This window comes from Copidosoma floridanum, unplaced genomic scaffold (genome assembly GCF_036245765.1).
Source record: "Copidosoma floridanum isolate Cflo_tuat_1 unplaced genomic scaffold, Cflo_Japanese_pri ptg000007l, whole genome shotgun sequence".
Taxonomy (NCBI): domain Eukaryota; kingdom Metazoa; phylum Arthropoda; class Insecta; order Hymenoptera; family Encyrtidae; genus Copidosoma; species Copidosoma floridanum.
The window spans coordinates 10,686,344-10,706,235 of record NW_028321884.1 but is presented as its reverse complement, the minus strand read 5'-3'; the positions used below and the strand labels follow the sequence as shown (position 1 = coordinate 10,706,235).

Genomic DNA, 19,892 nt, shown 5'->3' with positions numbered 1-19,892 from the left:
ATGTGCTGACGACAAAATGATGAAACTGTAGCTAACATGAAAAAATTTTACTGGCATTTACATACCTGAATATTACGAATTATTACCATAGATTCTCAAAATTTTACTTAACCCATGTTAACTTTAAAGGGAATGAAGTCGAGATTGCACATCTTAAAATTAATCACAGTGACTTTTTCTTTCGTCAAAAATCAGGCTATTATAAATATTATATGGCAAGCGATGATGAAATGTAATGATGATTGTGAGAAGAGCACAGATTTTTCATCGAAGTACAAAATATCTAATTTATGGGCGTAGAACTTACCCTTGTTGTAGATGGCGTATTTTTGTTTGAAGTCAGTCCCGACAAAATACTTCTTACGTACTTTGATGGGAAAACAAAAAACGAATCCCATTTTTGTCCTCATACGAATTTTTTCTGCTATAAAATGAACATTTATAAAAACTCTGTAAATATAGGTATATTTTATGAATGAAATTGAAATTAATTATACAGTTAATACACCTATGGAAGTGCTTTGTTATTAATATTAAAAGCGAAGCTTGCATAGATTTAAGTACTGAGCGATATATGAGATTTTTTTCTGACATAGCAAATGCACAAAAAAATCATGATTTCCATATTTGCGTATACTGAGATTATATTTAAAAATTTTTGTTAGCTATGGAAACTATTTACCGTTTATTATTATTTTTTTGTCTTTATGACAAGCCTCAGTTTTCTTCTATAAATTAAAAAAATACGAGCAAATAGTTTTCATTGGCAATGTAACTGTACACACATTGCAATAAAAGGCGCACTTATGCAAAAACGAGATAAATATTATGGTACGTATGGAAATGCACAGAAAAAAAAACACTAAAATACCATACGTTTTTTTTTTTTTAACGCAGGAAATAATCGATACATCCTTTTTTCAAATGTAGTGTTGTGAACCTATGGAAGTGGGCAGTATAATTATGAAGACAGAAAACGTGTAAGGCTTTTTTACTTGCTTCCAAATCGACGCTTTGTTATAAAAAAAAAAAAAACTTATCCATTTACATTCAATACAATATGCCTACGAAGATATGTGTTCAAGTATTTTTAAACATTTTTTTAAGATTAATGAAAATTTTTAATCGAATTTTTGAGATATGGGAAGGTTATACAAAGTAGAGTTTTAAATGGTTTTTTTACTCTCTATGTTTCTATTCACGTAATCATATGTCATGATTTTTATGTAAAGCCTCTTTTTTACAGTGGTGAAAGGTAACCACTGCATGCAGTATCTTAAAAATGTTTGTGCCCGTGATTTAAAGAACAAAATAAATTTTTTAAATATAATTTTTTGGTACCAGTATTACTTTAGAAAATCGTAACACATGCATAATATATTTGAAAGTCAAATAAGGTAAATATTTCTGGTAAATAAGTCCCATGCAAGCAATTATATAAAATTATTTTATCATATACGTAGATAAGTGCGAATAGCTGATAGAGACAATTAAAATAGTTTCTAACTACTAATGGATTTTGTGCAAACCCCCCTCGTTAAGTTTCTATTTGTTTCGTTGTTTTTCGAAAACTGTGACAAAATCAGTTATTTAGATGGACAAAGAGTTGTTGTTCAGTTGTAAATACTAGTTTTACGCAGCTAATTAAAGTTAGTCAAAGTAAAAAAGTTTTAGATAATAATGGTCTATTATTAGTATGAATTAATATTAACATCGTTTGTAAAAAAATGTAATATCATTGATTGTATTCATTGAACGGTTGAATTACGAAATTTATTTTATTTTTTATTTTTAAGTAACAAGATTTTTTCCTTTTATGATGAGTTAAGTAAACAAATCAAAATCAAAGTTGCCATATTTATAATTATTATTTATATTTATGATAACAAAGATATGACTGAATTTGTTGAGATACTTTTTTAATCTATAACTTTAATTAAAATTATTATTTTTAGAACATCTCGTAATATTTTCGTAATGAATTTCATTTACGTACTGAAAACGTTTTAGTTATGAATTATTTTTACATAAAAGACATTTATTTAATTAAATTAAAATACAAACATCACACTAACATTCCTGCGCTTTTGTGAGAAGCGTATTTTGGTTGCCAAATAAAGACACAAAAATAAACAAAAGAAAAGATCAAGAAAAAAAAAGGTTTTTAGCGTATTTTTTAAATTATATGAATTTTGGCGATTGACGATAAAAATCGAAAATAATAAATGTTTTCTGCTATTTTTGCATGTGAAATGTTTCATTATGTATTAAAAAAATTTGTAAAGTAGATTTTTTAGAAATAATAAAAAATATACTATTCAAATTGTAAAAAAAATTAATTGATCGACAATTGCCTCGTCTATTTATTAGAAAATTAAATCCACATCTAAACAGCAGCATTGAAAATATTAATTTTCTGAGCTAACTGAACACATTTTTTTGTATACTTAAAATTTTAAGTGATTCGTTAAATAAAAATATGTAGAAGAAGAATCTCTTACACCCCGATTTAAGTATATTATCAAAAGTAATATTTTCCACGAGATCAATGTTCATCCATTACATCGATTTAGCGGTGTAAATTGTATAAATTTATACAATGTATGATTTTTAGTTAACATAGGAAGTTTATGTGTAAATAAATAAATATTTTTGAAAAACAGAAAAACATTTTTTTTAATACCTATACCATTAAAATAATTATATCGAGTTTTGGTAGAGAAAAAATATTTCAATGAAGAAAAAAAATGTTCAGTGCAACAACAATACTTTTTAGTAAAGTTTATTCAAATAGTAAAGGTTTATTTACATTCTTCATTTTATTTATTAAAAATAACGTTATTTATTAAAGTTACAGGTCTAATGTGAAATTGTTTGTTCAATGTCATCATATGAAACTACTAAATCATAACACAATAACAGACTGACAAAAAAAATATCAGCATCATCGAATTAATTTAACACAATAAATCATCGTACATTTCAAAAATTTCAGTCTGTAAAGTTAATACACAATTTCGCTGCAGTAAGTACGTACAAAATGTCTCCAAAAATCATTAAAAAAGCGCGTATCACATTTTTTATTCATTTAAAGTACAATCTACGCTTAAAATTAATACACAAAAAAAGAAAAATACTCAAAGTTGCGCAAAAAAGCCACAGTCACGCATTACGAGGAAATATAAAATCCACCGCGCTCCTCTTGATCCCACACACGATCCTCTCAACTTTTAACTTCTCAATCTTCGTCAACTTTTTGTCGTTGTTATTATTTTCGTCATTACCCTTGTTCCCGACTTTGATCCTGATCACCAGATCCCTTTGACCTATGTCTCATAATTTAATGTCTTTAATGACGGTCTCTTGCGTCTCGAGCGCCTTTTTTCGACTGGCAATCGCGTGTAGGAGTTTCCGTCTTGGGCCCAGAGGAAGTTTGAGAGCTGCCACGTCGGATTCCGTGAGGAGCATCAAGGCTTCGAGGTCTATCTGTTCGGACTCCAGGATCGCGTGGATAGAGGACAGGTTGTTGGCCACGAGAAATCGCTGCAGTGGCGTCCACTCCTCGTCCGTCTCGTCCTCCTCTACATGATTTTTACGAAAATTAACCATCGAGATGTACGTGCATGTTTAACGCGTTAATTGTATTCTTAGTATACGAGGAGTTATCAAAGTATTAAAATTATTTAAAAAAAAATTTTTTTCTTCAAATAATATAAATAAATGAATCAATGAAAAATATTTAATCATTTATACGAATGCAACACTCACACAAAAGCTTTTTTTCTTTCTACAATAACGGATGTAATTATAAATAAATTAAGGGAATTTTTTTTTTTTGGAATCACAGAATTTATTCTGAATGACAAAAAAAGACAAATCAATATAAAATAAATACAACAAACATCACGAAACACCGTCAAATGCAATGAAAATAAAACGAAAAAGCTCACCGAAGGATCCTGTAAAAATACAGGTAACCAGCTTATTGTTGAATCATCGATTGCGCGAGCGAAAGAGAAAAATTAGTACAAGCGAACCAGGGACAATAGATTTTTTTCTTGCCTGTACAATAGAAAGCACTTAACAACAGCAGTCGAAAGCCCCCATCAGCAACGCGCCGATGAACCCGCACGCGCACAACGAGGAAAGGGAAAAAATGTGTCCGATGGTATTAATTTTTCTAGCTCACAGCAAAATACACCAGGTGCTTTGCAATTAAAAAAAAAAAAAAAGAAAAGGGGAAAAAAAAGTGAAGGGCGACATACGCACCGGAAAGCAAGTCATCGTCCCACATGCTCTGCCTGCGGGCCAAGCTTCCGGCGCTTCCTATGCTGATCTCCTCGTTGTTGTGACCGCCACCGCAGCCGTTGCTACTACTGCTACCGTTACTGTGACTGTGGCTGTAGTTGATATTGTTGTGTTTGTTGCTCATACCGTTGTTGTTGTTATTGTTGTTGTTGTTCATGATATTTCCATTGTTGTTATTATTAGACAAGCCATTTTTGTGCAAATTCTCGCCGTTCGTCAAACCATTCGGATAGAGGTGCTCACCGTTCGGTTGGCGGTGGACCTCCACTTGGGTCACCGGCAAATTGTCCAGCGTAGCCGCGATCTACCAAAGTTAGGAGAACATATTATACTGTGGTTTAAAAAAAAATTATTTTGCAATATTATATTTTATTTATATTTTTATTGTATCATCTTGGGTACACATTCACCATTAAATCGTTGAGAATAATATATATCAGAGCCGTAACAAAACGCGCTCCACCTCCGAGCCGATACAAATACCCGATAAATGTATATCATTTGTATTGCACACAGCGACTACACTCATCACCATCCAATCATCCTTTGGAGCGTACATAGACGAGCTCCTTTCGTTTTCTCTTTTCGAATGATTCACGGACCTTCTCCGAAGACTATTATTTTTTTTTTCTCGGAGACGCGCCTTTGGATCGAGGTGATTGTAACGTACGAGAAAGAAGAGTTGAAAAAAAAAAAAAAAAATGTAGAGGAACCTTGAAATTGTTCTATTCGTTGTAGACAATCGGATGTCCTTGGCTTTGTAACTATTCCTCGTCAGATTTGATTGCACGTATAGTTATCAATAATCCCGTTATTGAACCATTATAGTTTCGTCACTATAGCTTCATGATCGGTAAAAATAGAGTATATCACTACAGCCCTTAGCACTTTAGCCGTTCAGCGACTTCGCGAACTAGCACAGATTTGCCCTACAGAAAACCACAGCCACAGCACTTTGCTCGATAATTGCGAGTGAAGTGAATTTCCTCTAATCGCTCGAAATTATCCGTCTTTACGACGAAACTGCTGGCTTGCCTTCGCGAGTGTAGGTATACCGAAAATCGTCCCCTTCCGCGCGATCGATCCGCGATAAAAAGGCCATTGTAAGCCAAACAGCGAACAATGCACGCGAGTGTCCTCCGTTATTCTCCACGAGCTGTACCTTCGTATTGTACGGATGAAAGAAAACTTACCGATCGCCTAAAGGCAACCGATCCAAAGCCCGGTCGGTTGAATATGCTCGCTGGTTCTTGCAGCTGCATCGGCGTGCCCCTGGTGCAGTGATTCAAGCCCCATTCGACCACGCTCGAGCGCTCGTCGTTTTCCTCGTCCTCCTCGTCCTCCTCCTCCTCCAAACACCGATCGCCCAACAGGTCCGGGGTACTGCGGGCCCTGTTCAACGTGCCCCACACGTCCGAGATCTTGCCCCGTCTGAGTATCTGTTGGGCTTGGTTTTCGCTCTGAGGCTGCTGTTGCTGGTGGTGCACAGGCCGATTAAGGTTTTGGCTGCTCTGGAACACCGAGCGGCTCGAGTTGAGCATCGTGCCCGCGTGACTGTTGTTGTACGCCCCCACGTACATAACTTCGTTGTCGCGGCGTAGGCCTTGCAGGCTGCGCACCGATTTCTTCCCGTCCACTTCGATCTGGGCTCGAGAGTTTGTGGTTTCGGAATTAAAGCGGTTGTTTCGAGCAAAAGAGATACTTTAAGAGTTGTACGTGTATAAAAAAAAAAAAAAAAAAACAAACGTGCCTCCCAAACAGTGTCATTTACTTATTTGGGAAATCTATGAATGCAGGAAAACTCTTTTATAAATGTAAGATCTTAAATAGACCCCAATCGTTCTTTTCACCCATCACAGGTATCCACCGAAAAGCACGACCAAGAGAAAAAGTTGGAGGGAACTACGAGCACCTATCATCAGTACCATCGCATGCTCATGTGTATACAGGTATAGATACACGTACAGCCTTCTCGACGCGAAGAATGCAAATAAAAAGGAAAAACAGAAATCTCACCTCGACGACCTTGAAATCATCGACGGCCCTCCTAGCCAGCGCCTTCTTCCCAACAGCGCCAATGGGCCGCCTCGTGGTAGCCGTGCCAACGATATCGCTGTAAGTCGGCGGGGGCTTCGTCCTGCCCTTGAAGGTGCAGGCCACCGATCCCGGCCTCGCAAAGCCCTGCGGATCGCCGTTGTTCTCCCCGAGGCGCGCCTTCAACAGTTTCTTCTGCTCCTTTTCCACCCGCGATTCTATCACCTTCTGCCGCTTCACGTAGTCCTTTAATCTGGAAACCGATGCGTATGTTTTATAATGAAAGTCATGGGGCGAAAGGATTCGAAGCTTGCTCGGTATATTATGTAGTGCCAATGTAGATCTGCGGGTTAAAATTTCAAGACTTCCCAAGGACTTTCGAACCTTAAAAGTTGTGTATCGAATGTCTTTGGAAATCTTTTTTTTTTTTTTTTTTTTTTTTTTTTATCGACTTTGGGAGTTTGCATTCGCTCGCAAAAGTAACACATAGCGAAATAAATCTCTTAATGGTGTTTGCGCGCATTAAGTCGACCACAAATATAAGACTTCCCCCGCTTTTTCGCTCAATTCTCGGTTGTACTTGTTGCTCCACATGCACCATCCATAAATTAATCATCTGCACGCACACGCTATAGTCCTCGTTCAAATTTTTAATTCCACTGCACGCGCTTACCGTTAGCTCTAATTTTTTTTTTTTTTTTTTCATCCAATTAGCAGTGCTTGTAAAAACTTATTGAGCAATGAAAAAAAAGCTTCTCGCTACCTAAAAATCACCGTTGTTCGTTACATGTATGTATGTATTCGTCGACGAAACAAAATTTACCGACTTTTGCTTTCGCTCTCGTTTGGTGAAAAAGTAGGGAAAAAAAGCGCGCATGACGTGTACTTCTTTGTGAGCCCGTATACTTTTGTTTTTCATCGCCACAGTCGTACATTGTTGAAATTCAACGTGAAAGGTGAGTGGTATGCTTTTTTTCACACTGTGTTTCTGGCTTCACTGCTCTGGATTATAATTTCATCAATTTTTCCGTTTTATTTCTCGATGTGATGGATATTGTTGCCTTTGGGACGTCATAAAGACTGAGAGGTCGAGATTTTTTTGGAGATCTGCGAAGACGATGTGCGTATAGCTAAGCTTTTAGTATACAAATAAAGCGAGATAATGTATGACGATTAGTTATCACCTTTTATTATTATTCCATTTCGTAAGTTTATTTCTAAAAGCGTGTAATTATTTGTAAATGACAAAAAAAAAAGAAATAATATAAAATTAAATTTTAAAAAATAAATTAGATTATCATACCACTCCATAAATTCTATACAGTTTATTTTTACCGATACTCGTTAAGTACTGAAACTTTGAGATTTTCCGATTGAACAAAATCCACTAATGTCAGTCAGGCTACAAAAATCAGAAAAAAAATCTTTTACAAATTAAAAATTCACGTTTTTTTAAAAAAAAGCATTTTCGTACATTTTATTAAATATTTTAAATTAAAATGTCATACATTTCTGCAGAACAAATTTCACGCATATCCTTGAAGTACACGCATGTGGCTTTTTGTTAACACGGGTTGTGAACGCGTTAACGGTCCCACCTTGAAACGAGTCAAATGAGAAAAGTATAGAATCCAAGATCTTTTTCGATGAAAGTTACACAACTGCCCGAATCTCAATCGGAGAATATAGAATATGTCTCACATTTTCTGTGTCAATTACACAGGTATATGCGCGCAAACAACCAACCAATTATCGTTCCTCACCATCAGCCCGGCCAAAACACTCCTCATGTACACTCCAAAGAGGACATAGTATACGTATATAAAAATCAACGGCTCACCTCTTCTCGGCGTCCTTCTCCGCCTTCTCCTTCATCAACCGGCTCTTCTTGCGGTTGTTGATCTCCTGATCGGCCTGGGCCATGTCCAGGAACTGCAGGATGCGCTCGTGGCAGTTTATCGCGGCCAATTCACGAGCGGAGTGCCGGTCAATGTCCAGGGACCAAATGTTGCAGCCGAACTTGACAAGGAAGCGCACACAGAGCTCGTGGCCCCGCGCCGACGACAGATGCAGCGCCGTGTTCCCGAAGTAATCGGCCTTGTCCGGCTCGCCGCTGGGGAATTTTTTAATATTATTTTTTCTTTTATTACAGTATATGTGACGAAAGTTATCGCCAACTTGTGGATGGATTGGCCAGTTATCGGGTTATATTGACTCCGCAAACTTTAACATTCAAATTTATTACGAGCTCACGATCCCGCTTACCGATCAATCTCCCGTTGTCGTATACGAGTAAACGATTCGTAAGTCCCTTGTTTATCCATAGAAATCATTGCAACAAGTTACATTGACTCAGAGATACACATATTATGTTTGCCAATCGCTATCCATCTCGCGGTATGAAAGAGGTGACACGTGCTTGCAATCACTTGACGCAAGTAAATACATAAGTATAGCCATTAGAGACGCGTATATCTTATCGATTTGCACATGACGTTATCTGCAATTTATCATTGGACAGGTATACTCGTATATACAACAGCGTTCACTCACGCGAGAGGAGGCAATAAATGAATAAATAAATAAATATTGGAAGCCATTGTTGATACTATTGTTTCTTATTTGTTTGTTGGAAAATAAAGACTGCGTTGGGCAAAACAATTCAAAAGTACAAAAGAACACACAATCTGTGGCCTCTCTGTGCTCGAGCCAAGAGTCGGTCTCTCCGTAAAAACGTGCAAACTTGGGTGGACGATAGTCGCAAAAACGGCACCCACGAGAGGAAAATAATGTATACATATACAGCTGAAGCACACATTATATACATATATTATATACACGGGTGGTACAACATCCTGGTTAAAAAAGGTGCGCGCGTGTGCGGAGCTCGCCGAACTTCCGGTCACGCTACACATAATGCGTGTAGGTATATAAAAGAGGAGCCCATACGGCGGTTGCAGCGAGCCCGATGCTGCTGTTATATGCTAATCCGATCCGGCGTCTCTCTCGTTATATCTGCAGAGTGTAACGAGTATACACTGGTGGTGTTTCCATGGAAGACCTCGGGAGTTTGGGCTTTCCTTTTATTTGCTGATTTTGCTCTTTGGATGAACTGATTTTTTTTTGGGGGGGGGGGATTTTTTCTTTTTCAGAGGGTTTTATTGTCCGCGTACGAGCCAGTGGAAATGAGCGATATGCGGAAGGAACACGAGGAAGGAAGTGGTTCGCGTGCTCGCTACCCGTATCGAAGGTTACTCGTGCGTATGGAGAGCCTCGTTTACGCGTGTCTGCAGGTACGTGGGGGCTCTCGGTTTTTTTTTTTTTTTTTTTTTTTTTTTTTTTTTTTTTTTTTTTTCGTTCAAGCTGGATATTTCAGGGTCATTTTTACACGAGAAGGGAGGGGGTCGTGTTTTTAACATATTTTTTTGGGGGGGGGGGAGAAAATTTGATACGTCTCGTGTAAAGATCACTAAAATAGGTAGCTTCGCGTGATTGGGTTTTACGAGTCTTACGAGTACATTTTTTCATCAAGTGTCTTTTTTATTGTTCCCCACCACGGCATATTATGGGGAATAATCACTTAATCACTTGCACTTGATGATAAAAAAAAAAAAAAAAAATCCAAGGCGTGTGATCGAGGGCAATAAAAAAAATGACACGACCACCCATTGCACAATCTATTGTTTACGATTTCATCGATTCTTTATAAAACTGAAATTTTGTGATACCCTGTGTACACATGGAGAAAGAAAAAAAAATTTTCTTTATGTTGTGAGCACATCCGTGTCCACCGGTAGATCTGCATTCAACAATTACTCTCTCGTTCGCGTCGTTTCTTCGGAATGCAATGCTGTTGATCCGCATATAATATTACTCTAAGACCTAGCACCCATACAACCTCTACTGTGACAATTGTTGATAAGATATTTGTGATCCACAAACGGAGCACAATGAATTATTCCGACGAATCACTCTTTTGACTTGCTCGCCTTTTTTCATTACTATATAGATACACATATATTATTATTATACGTATATTTAAAAGTACAAGTGCGTGCATTCATATCAGCGCGTTGCACCCTCACGGTACAACATATGTAAGCGGGCGGTTCCGTTGGCGAGCCCATCTGTCGCTTGACCACCAACTTGGGATCTACTTTTGTGATACTCGCAGTGCTGGGGTTGGGTTTTTTTTTTTTTTTTTTTTTTTTTTTTTCGGGAAGGGACAGCTGGATTATATAAATGGGAATGTAGGCCAGTTAAGTTTGGCTGATCCTTTTTTTTTCCTTCAAGTGAGTTTTAAAATACGCTAAATTTTTGAAAGCATTTAATTTAAACTTTGGTATGTTAATGTAATGCTTGAAAATTACCTAGTATCGTAGTTGGTATTTTATTTTACATTTAAATAAAACAAAAAAAGAAAAGGATTTTTTACATCACAACATGATATTCCAGTGATACTTTAGCACAAAAAAATGATAGCAGTTATAAAGCATGTACACGTAAAATTACGACAATCATATTTCCTGCTCTGCGTTTTTCTAGTAAAATATATATTTCTCAGCTCACAGAATGAAACCCTACCCTCGTTTGCTCGGGAGTGCACTGCTAAGCAGAGATGATAATTTACTTCTCGTGCACTGTAATCGTAAAAGAGCACCAAACTCTCCTCTGCACCGACGTACGAAGGAATTTTATCATTGTGTGTCGCATTTGTTCGGTGCAATATTTTTCATAATTAAATTTTATGCGTGACGCGAAGTGGTTTGTCATTTTTTCAAAATCCTGCATCGAGAAAAATCTTTCAGAAACATCACTTGGCCGACAAAAAAGAATATTATTTGTTTTGCAAAGTTAGCGAGAGCTACTTCATGACAATATTTATTCAAGTGCGAACGTCAGATTTTATACTTTACCGCACTAATTGCAACATATTTCCTACAAGTATTTTTTCAAATTTCACTTCAAACCCACCGAAGACTAAAATTATCATACGATTCGATGTTCCGGTAGAGGAAATGAATAAAAAAAAAAAAGGCAAAGTTATTATTTACCCTCTAGCTACGAGGAGTCTCAAAGCATCTATGTGACCTTCGTAAGCTGCCCATAACGTCGGCGTCATTCCACTGTCATCTCTGGTGTTGCAGTCTTTTCTCGAAGTTTCCTTCAGAATCTCCAGTATGTTGTCTTTTGCTGCCCTGAAAATTTTTTATTATATGTTACAAACAATATGGTACACAGTCTTAGGGAAAACAATGTTTACAGCATCAGAATATTGGTTTTTGATAAAGTAATCAAATTTTACATTTAAGTTTGTTGCCCCTATACGTGCTCGTGTGTTTTTCTCGTACTTGCATCAATTGAATACAAATGTACGAACTGATTGGTATTGTGAAATTTAGAATTTTAACAAATGAATGTTATTATTGTAGTAAAGTTCTGATATGGGTGTAGGATCAATACCGAAATATTAAAATTGTACGTGATTTTTGTGATTCATTAAAATATAGTCACGCTTAAATAGTAAATTGTATTTTAATTTAAAGAAAAATTATTATTACAATATTTATTAAAAATACTATGGTAAATATGGATAGATGTGAAAAAAAAACAAAAAACAAAAGGTGACTTTGCTGTACCTTTTGTGGCTCAGACCCCAGTGTAACTATATGCGACTCAATGTTAAGTATGTCACTGTATAGTATTATTGAAAATGAAGTGAAGCGTCGTGTAAAAACATAGATAAGTATTGATTTGAGAAAAAACAAAAAAAAAATTGCAGAGAAATCAACTGCCATTGCTCGAAGAATCCGTCAGACGCATTCAACGATCTTCATTTGCCATTTGCCCTAGAAAAGACAACTCCCGTGCGCGTTTCACCGACAAAGCCTCTACTTCACGGCGTGCACGAAAAAAAAAAAAACGTCTGTGCGATCGACAATCGAGAAAACCGCCAAGGCGATAACGCGATTTTACCACGAAAAACTTTTCCTCTCCGCGTCATTGTGGGAGCGCGCTCGCGAAATACCATGAGTCACATTGTTTGCACTTCTATGGCTCTGCAGGAATAAATACATTGCAGGCGCTCGACTTTCCACTCGATAAGCGCGCCTATAAGCGACTCCTCCGGTTTCCCGCATGTGAAAATTTTAATTTTCCGAGTGATACTTTTTTTTTATTTTTAATACAGGTACGTGTGTGTATACACGACCTTTATTTCGCGCTCGAATTCCTTATCTCTTTTTATGCCCGCTGCTTTTGTTGACGCGAGCTGAGTTTATGTATATACGTTTGGAGCTGGAAAAGTTGAGCGGGAGGACGCGCTGTTTCGCCGAAAGGATTTTAATTTGATGAAAAACACATTACTCGGCTACGTTGCTCGTTTTTTTTTTTCTTTTTTTTTTGTTTTGTTTCGTTTTGAGGAATTTCGTGATGTCGGTTATGAGGATATCACTGTAGTACGAAGAGTTTTTTTTTGTCCCTTTTTGATGTGAAATTAAATTTGGTGCGCTAAGTTTTGGAATTATTTTCGCTTTTTATGATAAAATGCAATGTATTTATGCCTTTTTTTAAAAGCCCATAAATTCTCTTTTCTTACAATTGTTGCCTTTTTTGTCACGAGGAAGCTTTTTGTTTGTCCAAAAGAAAGTTCTCCAAGTGACAATATTTTATGGCAGAATGGGAACAGAATTAAATAAAACTTGAAAACAGTTTTGATGAAATTAAAAGAAACTTTTTCTCAGAATTTTAGTCGAGGTTAAACAGCGAGAGCAGTAATTTTTCGATGTTGATTTCATATAATATTATAGTTTTACTAAGCAATGAAATAAAAATAGTAAAAAAGAAATGTTATTTGCTTCATAATTATTCAACTAAAAATCTAAAAACTATAGTATATTAATTATATAAAAAGAAACACTCAAGTTCACAGACTTACATATTCCAAGCCAAAAATTGCATAGGAAACTATATATCGTCCGCTGATCTTTGTTAGATTCGACAGTAGTATTTTTATTTTATTTTATTTTTTTTATAAACAATATTTTTTTAATAAACAATATATATTCTTTTATGTAATCAAAATTTATCACCCGAAAAAAATCCATCCGAATCAATGTTACTACATTAGACTTTTTAATTTCAGTGCGCTAATTTCTAGCATCATTACAATTAAAAATATTACGTAGAATTGAAATGAAACTGATCCTTCGATTTTTAAAATTATTAAAAATAATTTTTTTTGCACATCAGTCTTGTTCAATTTCATTTAATTCCACTTCTTTCCATGTTAATAATACCAGCAGTTTGAGTTTGGGTGATTGAAATCGTTGAGTAAAATTATAATTGAAATTAAATTTTAATGTTGAATGTTATTAGAGAAATATCGTAAAAAATGTTGACTTCAGTTGTAAAAAAGATACGAAAATATTAAATCAAATTTAAAAATACTATTTTAATAATATTTAGTGTTAAAAAAATATAATTTTGGAATGAAAAAAAAAAAAAAAACAAATTCGAAAACATTAAAACAAGTGTCAGCAACTTGTCACACTGGTCACTTTGATAATCCTTACAGCCTGCCACCACTCTCAAATCCATTGAGCTCCTATAATCTCAATACGTCACACCTCATATCCTAACGTTACATATCTTAAGCCAAAAAAAAAAAAAATCCCCAAGCATTTTCAGCAATGCACATTACGCAAAACACCAAAGAAACATACCAGCTCTTACCAACTCCCCAGCATCGACGCTCAATTAAACGGGAGCATCCGTCTCTTCCTCGACGACACTACTCTTCCCCGAAACGCTCTTCTACGCTTTAATTGCCCCTTTTCTCCAATTAGCATCCCCTCCTCAACCCATTACCTTGGCTTCGCGTGTGCTCTCCTCACAGGACTTTCCTCCTCCTTCTATATATACTTACTCCCACGTAACGAGATAAACGATTCAATTTTCAGAGCTGGTTTCACGGAACGGCTTTTCAGGGCTCCTCGCATTTGTATGCTGCCTTTCAGCTGTCACTATACTTGCTTTCTTTCTCCGTACATTTTTTTTTTTTTTTTTTCACTTTCTTCAACTATTGTATCCCAACAAAGTACAACTCCAATAGTTGGAGGAGCTCACCTCTGCGTTGGAAAAACCATCATTATGTGTTTTCAAAATGCATTCTTTCGCCAGTGCCTGTTACTTTATTTACTCATAGCTATGTACATCCAGTAAGTTTCATTTGCATGAAACGTCGGCTAGTTTGAACGCATCAAAGTTACAACTGGAGTAATTTCAACTTTGGCAAGGATGTTCCTCTCACTCGTTAACCTTCTCTGGCAAATTGAAGTTTCGAGAGGGGCCCTCGAGCTGCTTACAAAGTTGAAATTAGCGAAACTGCAGCCTCTCGAAATTTTCGAAAACCAAGTGAAAGATTTAATTTTTACATCAACATTAGTATTATTTTGATTGATATTATCTTTTTCTTGTCATCATGGCCATCGCCCCAATACACGCAAACGACCAAATCCAATGCTATTGAATTAAAATATCTTAGGAAATCATTAATTTAGCCGTTCGAATTATTTTTAATGCTGTCCAAGTAAAGTTGGAATTATCCACTTTATTTTATATTGCCTTTTATGAGCCAAAAAAAACTTTTAAGATAATCCTACAAAATTTTGTTGACCTCAAGCTCTACTCAATGTTATATAACATTTTTTAAGCGAATTAAAAAAAAAAAAAAAAGTTCAACTTTTTCGAATCGTTATCACGTTACTTGGATCAAAAAATCAAAATGCACCTGACGGTACGTGTTAATGTAATTTTTGTTGGAATTAAATTATTGTGATTTTCATTTGAGGCTATACTAATAAAAAAAACTCAGTGGGTTTATGACTAAAAAATAAAAAAAAATCAATTACACACCCGCACGTACGATAGAATAAACGTCATTGATCTCCATACAAAATTACTATACGTTATAGTCTTGCTCAACACGAATCCTCGAGAGAGTCTTCTCTTCGTATATGGATGGAAAGTCAAGCTCGTGACAGTCAGCTACTATTTTGTTAGTTGAGCATCACCCATACTTGCATGTTGAGCACACAATGTGTGAAATGCACGAGCAAAGTTCACCTCCCCCTCTCTCTATCTCACTCTCCCACTCGAGTTCACATATTGCGCCTTTTGTATTGTGTGCACTTAGTGCACCTTGTATACCATGCCCCTGTTTGCCTCTTGCTTAATAATTATTCATGGCACGTGCATGCAACCCCATGGCCCACTTTTTTCCCCCCCCCCAAGTCATTCGACATTTCAAGAGACTCGAAATAAATTAATAGTCAGAGCTCATGTATATACTGTACACACAAGTGATAGGGGGACGAACACGTAATTATGCGGATTACTTTGTGATTATGCGTTATTTCGACCGAATTAAGTAAGTATGTTGAAAAGTATTATCCGTATGCACTCTATCATTTATTGAATGATTTTTTTTTTGTTGCAGTTTATCATAATTATTATACGATTAAACCAGCTGTTATCATGAAATCGGCAATCATCCAAAATGATCGGTCGTGCACGTGTGCTTCTATCGATTAAACGTGTCATCGTAAATAGACGCAGTATACTTGGATAATAAAAAGTGTATCGTCGCGCGTCCACGCGATTAAAATTGATTGCCGATAAATATTATTTACCCAGTTGTACGAAGTACAATAGGTACTGTTTTCCACAACTTTACAGAATTTCCAACACTTTTGTTGTTCCCTGTCAAATGCTGTACTATAAATCCTAAAGCGCAACCATTACCGTCGTCTGATGTGCTTCACGTGCAGAGTCGTGCATCGCATAAATCCATCAACAGCCAGGAGTGTGTGTTGGCGAAGGGAAATGGAAAAAAAGCTCTCGTCTACGTAAATCTTTCCAGTTTGTTCGCGGTACCCGATAAAGTTCACGAATTTACTGCACGTCTGTTTGAGCTTTTTTTTTTTCACCACCTGTGCGTAAAACCATCACAAAGTTGTTAACATACAAAAATGAGCGAGCAACTTTCTTTTTCACCCATAGCGTGTACGTTCTCACCTAAAAAAACACGAAACAGCGTTACCTACCCCTGCACGAAACGCAGTTCGGTTCTTGCGTAATATATGTGTATATACGCCTCTCCCCCTCGCAGTTCCCCAGGTAATTCGACATTATCGATTCTCGACCGAAACTTTTTTTTTTCCTTATTTTTCTATTGTTTCTCCTCCTTCGTTCTCTAGAAGGGGCCTCCACCCACTGGGTTCCAGTTGTATTGCTTTTCTTTCGTAAGTTTACGACCCGCTATGTTTGACTGCGATCGGTTTCCTTCGTTCGTTCACTGTACAAACGTGTCTCTATGTAACTTTTATTACCCATTTCATTTTTGATGGTGGAATAATTTTTCCAATGATTCCCCTGCACCGTGCGAATCGTTTAACCACAAGAAGAAGTCCCAGCAACTTAAATAACTGCACGACATTGCTCAATAAAAAACAGATCAGCTGTTTGAAATCGCTCGACCGCGGAGATCGAGTGATCCTGAGTAGATGTCCGTAATACCTACTCGTCCGTTTGGCTTGTGAGCCTCTAAGATGTACAATTTTACGGCATTCGTAGCGGGCTTATCTCGACAATTTACTTTGTACTCAATAATATTATGTTGCAAGGGATTGTAAAGATGGAAATAAAAGATGTTTTAAATTAAAAAAAAAACTCAGGTTGATTAAACCTAAAGTAATATTTCATACTTACTCGTTATGCTAAGCGCGCATCGTGTGATGTAAATTATTATGACTACTTTCACATTTATTATTCACTACTAACCAAAAGTAAACACGATGTGGTTAACGTTTTTTAGCTTATTTTTCAACCTTTGCCAATGTACATACTAATTATTAGATATGCAACCTTTACATTGCCACTGATTATGAAAATATTTTTCTTACGAAAAGTCTTAATTCAAATGTCAGCATATAAATTAGTAAATAATAATTTAAAAACATTTTTTGTAAACAAAAGTGTATTTAACATAATATTTGTACCATGTAAGAGGAAATTTTGAAATTACGTGTAATTATTTTATTTCATCTTAACTTCAATCAAAGTTTTTTGGTCGAAATATTTTTCTATAGTATAAGCAAATAAAATAGTATTACTCTCAATTGTATTCAAACAGTTAACTTATTTGATTTTAATTTTTTGTGTGATTCAAAGCAAATGATTTTTGAATAATCTCGTCAAACAATTCACTCTACCTGCTTCCATCAATCACGTATAATTTGTAATGGTCCAGAAGAGGCTGGAATAAAATACACTGAAAAACTCGTCGCATGGTAACCAGCTCAGTTCTTATCTTTTAATTTTCAATGAAAGATGACACGTGTATTAATGTGTATTATAACGAGCAAAAAGCTCGACGAAATCCTTACAGCGACTTTTTTTTCTATCGCTTCCGGCAAAAACGTCCAAGTCTCGGTCCCTCTCTGCTGCAATTGCGCTTTCGTTTCCACTGTGTAACAGCTCACGGCCAATTTGCATCTCCTGCCAGCCCCGTTTTTTAAACCTATACGGCAAAGAGGCTTGATTTGCCCTGCCATTGTTCGCGATTTACTTGCTGCGTCAAGAAAAACGTTGCTGCGTCGCTTTTTTTTTTCACGAAGCGCACAAGAGTCGGAATATCCGTTGAGTGGCAGAAAGCGAATTATAGATTATCGCGCGTGGGATCTTGGCGAGTTGGGTGTATCTTTGAAGAGTTTATTACAATGTTTTCACCTCCGAATAATATAATTTTAATTGATGACAAAAGAAAACTGACCATTTTATAACTTGGCAAGTAGTAAATTTTTACTGAGTGCAACAAAAAAATAAAATTAATAAAATACAACAGTATATGTTTCTTTGGAATTTTAATTTTTACAAAAAACGTAATTTTTGGGATTATCTGGCAACGTGAGTTATATTCAATTTTTTCTTTGAATTTATCCATATACTTGGGCACCAAAACCTCTCTGATGTATTATGAAGATGTACAGGTTTATGGAACTCTAGGTGAGGAGGTAATAATAATCATGAGTTCGACTGTACTCTACCGTCTGAACTACGCCACACACAGATTCGGTTAACAAAATTGCGCATTAAGGTAATGTAAGAGGTATACATAATGACAAGATACCTTGAATTATATTCCTTTGAACCCATGTAAAGATTATCGAGCACATAACAATTATCTCAGCTGGAAGTGTCGCGTGGATGCTCAACTATATTACTTTTTTTTTTTTTTTATCTCGTGACCATCATTCGCGTTAAGATAAGCGGAGTATTTTCTCGGATTGCGAATGCGTGCGCGCGCGTGAAAAAAGCTTATTTAAAGGCGATAAACTCTGGAAAAACCTCGTACTACGATATCTCTTCAGGCCGTAAAGATTTATCTAGTGGTGGTCATCGTTGATCGAAATGGGCAGTTTTCTCGTATCGGCTCGGAAAATCGGAAGTAGAGTACTTAAAATTTTTATCAACGCCGCTCAATCGCGATTGGAATTCAACCACATTCGACATGCTTAGTTATGTGAATGAATAAAATTTTTAATTATTTTATGATGGCTCGGATCTTTATAGATATTGAAGCTTTAATTGTTGTATGATTATAAATTAAGAAAAAAATTAACAGTTAAATCTCTTATGCACGTATTTGGGTGGTACCGAAATATTTTAATATTGATAAAAGAAGACTATGGCACTAATTTTTATAAGATTTTAACTTACTTTTAAATAAAGTTGTTTTTTCCCCCTAAAATACAATGCAATAATTTCGATCGAATTTCAGCATAATTAGTGCATTGCATTTCAGGAAAAAGTTATTATGCAGGGCATTAAAAAAATAACGCTATCCAAGTCTTCATAGCAAGATCGTATCCATAAACAGGTCTCTCATCCAAACCCATCATAAAGACATTCAATTGAAGAAAGACAACTAACAAATACATCTTTTCATGCTACCGAAAAAAAGAAAAAGTCACACAACAAAACTTTTTTATACATTCGTCCATTTCAACCTCAAAATATCAGTATGCTTCACATTAAAAAAATCATGCTCCTCCAACACTAGCAAAACGCAAACTTAACCCGTCCCCGATTCATCGAAAGCTAAAAAAAAAAGGAAAAAAAGAAATAAACCGGAGCACAGAAAATCGGTAAGGGTCACTCACTTGTGAAACCGTTCGGACGACATCTTTCCTCTAATCTCCTCTCAGGGCTCGCCACCGGTCACTTGCATCGGCCACTTTCCAGTCAACTTGGCGCACCAGCTCTCGGAACTCACAACGAGGAAAAAACCCGACTGGCAGAACGACTCTGCTCTTTTCCGGTCACTACCGATTTTTTGTCTCTCCCACCGATCATCTGCGACGAATTGCCCAGCACTCGCACACGTACAAACAACACACTCTGCCCAAAAACAACTTTCACACACCCAATATACAACCTTACGTAAAAGGGCGTATATACTGTAAAAATTTCGCGCGATGAAAAAAAAA

The 19,892-nt window shown here is 36.2% G+C and overlaps 1 protein-coding gene across 3 annotated transcripts; it reads right to left on the bottom strand.

Annotated features, from left to right (window-relative positions):
- Positions 1-2,805: 2,805 nt before the first annotated feature.
- Sans (SAM_USH1G_HARP domain-containing protein Sans) lies at positions 2,806-19,866 on the bottom strand. 3 transcript variants are annotated; one of them, XM_089588484.1, is made up of 9 exons: positions 19,566-19,866; positions 11,397-11,540; positions 8,183-8,455; positions 6,325-6,595; positions 5,829-5,951; positions 5,502-5,777; positions 4,494-4,612; positions 4,270-4,373; positions 2,806-3,581 (listed from the first exon to the last, which is right to left on the bottom strand). In XM_089588484.1, exons 1-9 carry the CDS (start codon positions 19,586-19,588, stop codon positions 3,334-3,336), a joined length of 1,581 nt encoding a protein of 526 aa, XP_089444610.1. In that variant the 5' UTR covers positions 19,589-19,866; the 3' UTR covers positions 2,806-3,333. The 3 variants fall into 3 exon arrangements, with proteins under 3 accessions (XP_089444610.1, XP_089444611.1, XP_014207986.2); XM_089588485.1 differs by having other exon boundaries at positions 4,270-4,370; positions 5,502-5,755; positions 5,864-5,951; XM_014352500.2 differs by having other exon boundaries at positions 4,270-4,612; positions 5,502-5,951.
- Between the last annotated feature and the right edge of the window lie 26 nt (positions 19,867-19,892).